This window comes from Cupressus sempervirens, chromosome 5, assembly GCF_028749045.1.
Source record: "Cupressus sempervirens isolate cs-2001-9-10 chromosome 5, ASM2874904v1, whole genome shotgun sequence".
NCBI classification, from domain to species: domain Eukaryota; kingdom Viridiplantae; phylum Streptophyta; class Pinopsida; order Cupressales; family Cupressaceae; genus Cupressus; species Cupressus sempervirens.
This window is the reverse complement of record NC_143122.1, coordinates 769,631,296-769,634,921: the sequence shown is the minus strand read 5'-3', so window position 1 is coordinate 769,634,921 and position 3,626 is coordinate 769,631,296. Positions and strand designations below refer to the sequence as shown.

Here is a 3,626-nt window from a genome sequence, read left to right as displayed (position 1 = left end):
TCTAGATATAAGGAAGCCATCATGACCTTTTGTCCATATGGGGTTTGATATACCTCAAAAAAATTCTCCATTTGATTTATCCATGTTAGAGGATCCTTGCCATCAAATCTTTGCATATCCACCTTTGGAAAAAAATTCCTAGATCCTATAGGAGTATTAAATTTTTTGTCATTATTAGTTGACTTGAAGGTTTCACTTTGATTGCTCGAGAACTCCTTCCTTGTTTCATTCATATAGGCACTTAACATGCTTCGTATAGGTGATATATCTCCTCATAGGTCACACATATCCCTCTTAACCTCTTCCTTGAACTTACTTATTTCCTCATTGGAATTATTCTCTATTTTTTCCCAATCCTGATCAAAGGATTTCCTCAGTGTGGTAGCATTCTTTACGCCTCTTGTTAGAGGCCCCATCATGATGGAAACCAATATTTTAAAAATAAATCACACAAATGAAATGTAAATTCTTTGATTTATTTATTTATTTATTTTTTCTATAACTTACTAGGGCCAAGATAACCTGACTCAGAAAAAATCCAAATTTTTTTAGCGAATTTTCTGCCTTGAGAGTGAATTTTCCTAATTTTGTAATAACTTGATTATTTTTGCTTCAATTTCTCCAAGCTTTGAAATGTAGGCTCCTCTACTATGTATTCAAAAACCCAATACAAGTTATACTCCAATTTGGCAAGATATGAAAGATATGTAGATCTCAATTAATTGTGTAGAAATAGTAATTATGCAATAATTTGCTCAAAATTTCTCCAATTCCTCTTAATTTTGTACTATAGTTTCTTTAGTATGGTCTTCAAAAAAAAATTTAAAAATCTTTTAAAAATTTGCTAAAATTAGAAATTTATGCTCTTTCAAAAATTGCCCCAATGTTGAGAAAAAAGCTTGCCTCTATGGTGCCAAGATCATGATCTGATACCACTTGTAATGAAATAACTTGCACAATAGAAGAAATAATATAAAATATTATATACATAATTGTTAATAACTGAGAGTAATAGGCTACTTCGAGGGGGCAACCTCCAAATATCTCCAATGAGAACACACTTCACAATATGATCTTGAAATTAGACACACAAGCTCCTATATATACCTAATTTATGCTTAACCTAAATAGACACAACCCTACATAACACCTAGGCCGACCTCCCTACCTAAATAATAATGATAACATGACTTAATTAAGGATTAAGATAGCCACAAGTTGACTATTCATAATCCTATATACACCAGTATTAAGGGCATAGCAAAAGTATCATGATTTCCTTTAATGTTTCCATTGGTAATGCTAGTATCCATAATGATTTCACTCAATTCCAAATGTATTTCTTTTTTTATCCACCACTTTCTTTTGAGTTGACACTACTACGATTGTGAGGATGAATCTATGTAGACATACATATAATGTACAAAAAAAAATAATTATATCAAATCTTCACCTCCCCATATTACAATCTTAAATAAGAAAAATTTAGGCTCTAATTCAATGTAATTTGTAAGTTAGCTATCTTTAAATTTCATATTTTTCTGCTACTTGTTACATTTTTATGTATGATTTGGGTAAGATAGTTTTGGCAATATTTTTTAATGGGTTGGGGCCCCTTCCCAACTTAATTTAGTAAACAATAATATATAATCTACAAGAAAGAAAGTTGAAAAATAGAAAATATCATAAGAAATCATCATAAATGTACAAATTGGTGTCTTGCATGCATATAAAGACAACTAAGAAAGGTGATAAGATGGGAGTCACACTCTACTACCTTTCCAATTATGCAACAAGTAACAAGACTCTATGGACAACTATTGAGACATTTAGCGAGTCTACATGAGATGAGACAAAAGTCTCTCTAACCACTCATAAGGTGTAGAGAGAATATCTTAATTCAATGAGTGAGAGCAAGCATGTAGTTTGAATAAGGTTCAACTAAATAGACTAAAAACAATAATTAGCTCAAACATCTTTTCATCAAAATAATAATGTTTATTAATATGCGTTAGGAGTTGTAGTGTACTAAAATGTGTAGATTCACTCACTAAAAATTAAACATTGACTACACGAGTAATAATCTTAATAAAAATTAATATTTATTTAAGAATAGAAATTTCTAACATTTTTCATAATTTTAGAAGTTCAACAAAAATTAAAATAAAAAACTATAAATAATTGACATTAAAGATAACTAATATATAATTATTTACGAATATTACCTTCAAAGAAGTGTAATTTTTTTTTATAGACTTAAGTAATTTGATAAAAAGATATCAATAATTTGCGGAATTGTTTGTTTTACAGCTCCGAGAACAACTTTTTCATTCAATAATTGTAAAAGAATTTACATAAATAAAAGAATTATAATTTCAAAATTTCTGACATTATTGAAAGAATGTTTTATTGATATTCAAGATAAGTTCAGTAACATATCATCCATTCTTTTAAAAGAATGGGGATTATAGCATTGTTATATAGAAACATAATAGATAATCTATTATTTGAACAAGCAATAGAGATTATTATATGGATATGATAATGTACTAAGGGCACTTGTGTCCACCCTTGGAATTCTTCAAATTAGCATAACAAGGACATACATCTTCGTTACCAGCTGTGCCAGGAGGAACGCAGTGACATTTCTCACAACATATTCCACAGTACTTGATACACCTATCATGTGCTGATGCCTTGGAACATCTTCTATTGCATTCCTTATCACAGTCTGCACTTGAACACATCACAACGTCAAAAATCTCTTAATTACTAACCTATTTTGATAACTATTAAACCAGAGGATGATTAACGTGAGGCGTTGCATATACACTTACCAATCTGAGCTTTCACTCCTCCATAAGTCTTTTCACCCACGCCAGTCTGCAGATCCACCATTAATTCAAAACAGATAGCTTGTGCCAGTTTTCTCCATGAAATCATATTAGTGAAAAAGATAGAAGCAAAACTTAGATAGCTATAAGTTAATTGTCATTACCTCTACAAACTTCATATCATCCTCAATTGCATGTGTGGATACATTCCAAGCCTGTGCATTAACACCATATGATTCTCACCCAAATCAAATGAAAAGCAAATAATTCAAAGCATTTTGACAATCTAAAAGTTGTTACCTGCACAATAAGCAGCAGGGCGAGGAATACATAGATGGGATTACGAGGGATAAAGGAGGCCATTGGGATCCAAATTGTGCTTCAAATTCACAAATGAAAACAAACAGCTGTACCTCTTTATCTTTAAAACAGCTCTCTTATATATAATACAAGATAGAAGGCATTGTTTTTTCTCATAGACAAACTGTGTAATAACTCAACTAATATGGAGGCATTAGTGAGCGATTTGTTGAAAATTCCTGATATTCTGCATTAAATGATTGTCATCAACTTTGTGTGGGGATCTTGATATCGTTTGCTTTGGACATTTTTCTCTTCTTGTTAAATGCCATGTAGGGTTGTGGGTTCCTCCGTTTAATTGGCAATATTTTAAGCACAAGAAAGTCGTTAGATTGCTCGCTAATATGAATATTTCTTCTAAGGCATCCTGTCCTTACTTTCTAATCATATGGTGCAATCCTTTTTACTTGCACATTTCATCTGGTCGAGGAA

General features: G+C 31.1%; 1 protein-coding gene across 1 annotated transcript; it reads right to left on the bottom strand.

The window, feature by feature from the left end:
* Window positions 1-2,390: 2,390 nt before the first annotated feature.
* On the bottom strand, window positions 2,391-3,356 carry LOC149558182 (cypmaclein). The gene is made up of 4 exons (XM_089786099.1): window positions 3,135-3,356; window positions 2,999-3,049; window positions 2,838-2,883; window positions 2,391-2,731 (listed from the first exon to the last, which is right to left on the bottom strand). Exons 1-4 carry the CDS (start codon window positions 3,195-3,197, stop codon window positions 2,550-2,552), a joined length of 342 nt encoding a protein of 113 aa, XP_089642225.1. The 5' UTR covers window positions 3,198-3,356; the 3' UTR covers window positions 2,391-2,549.
* Window positions 3,357-3,626: the final 270 nt, after the last annotated feature.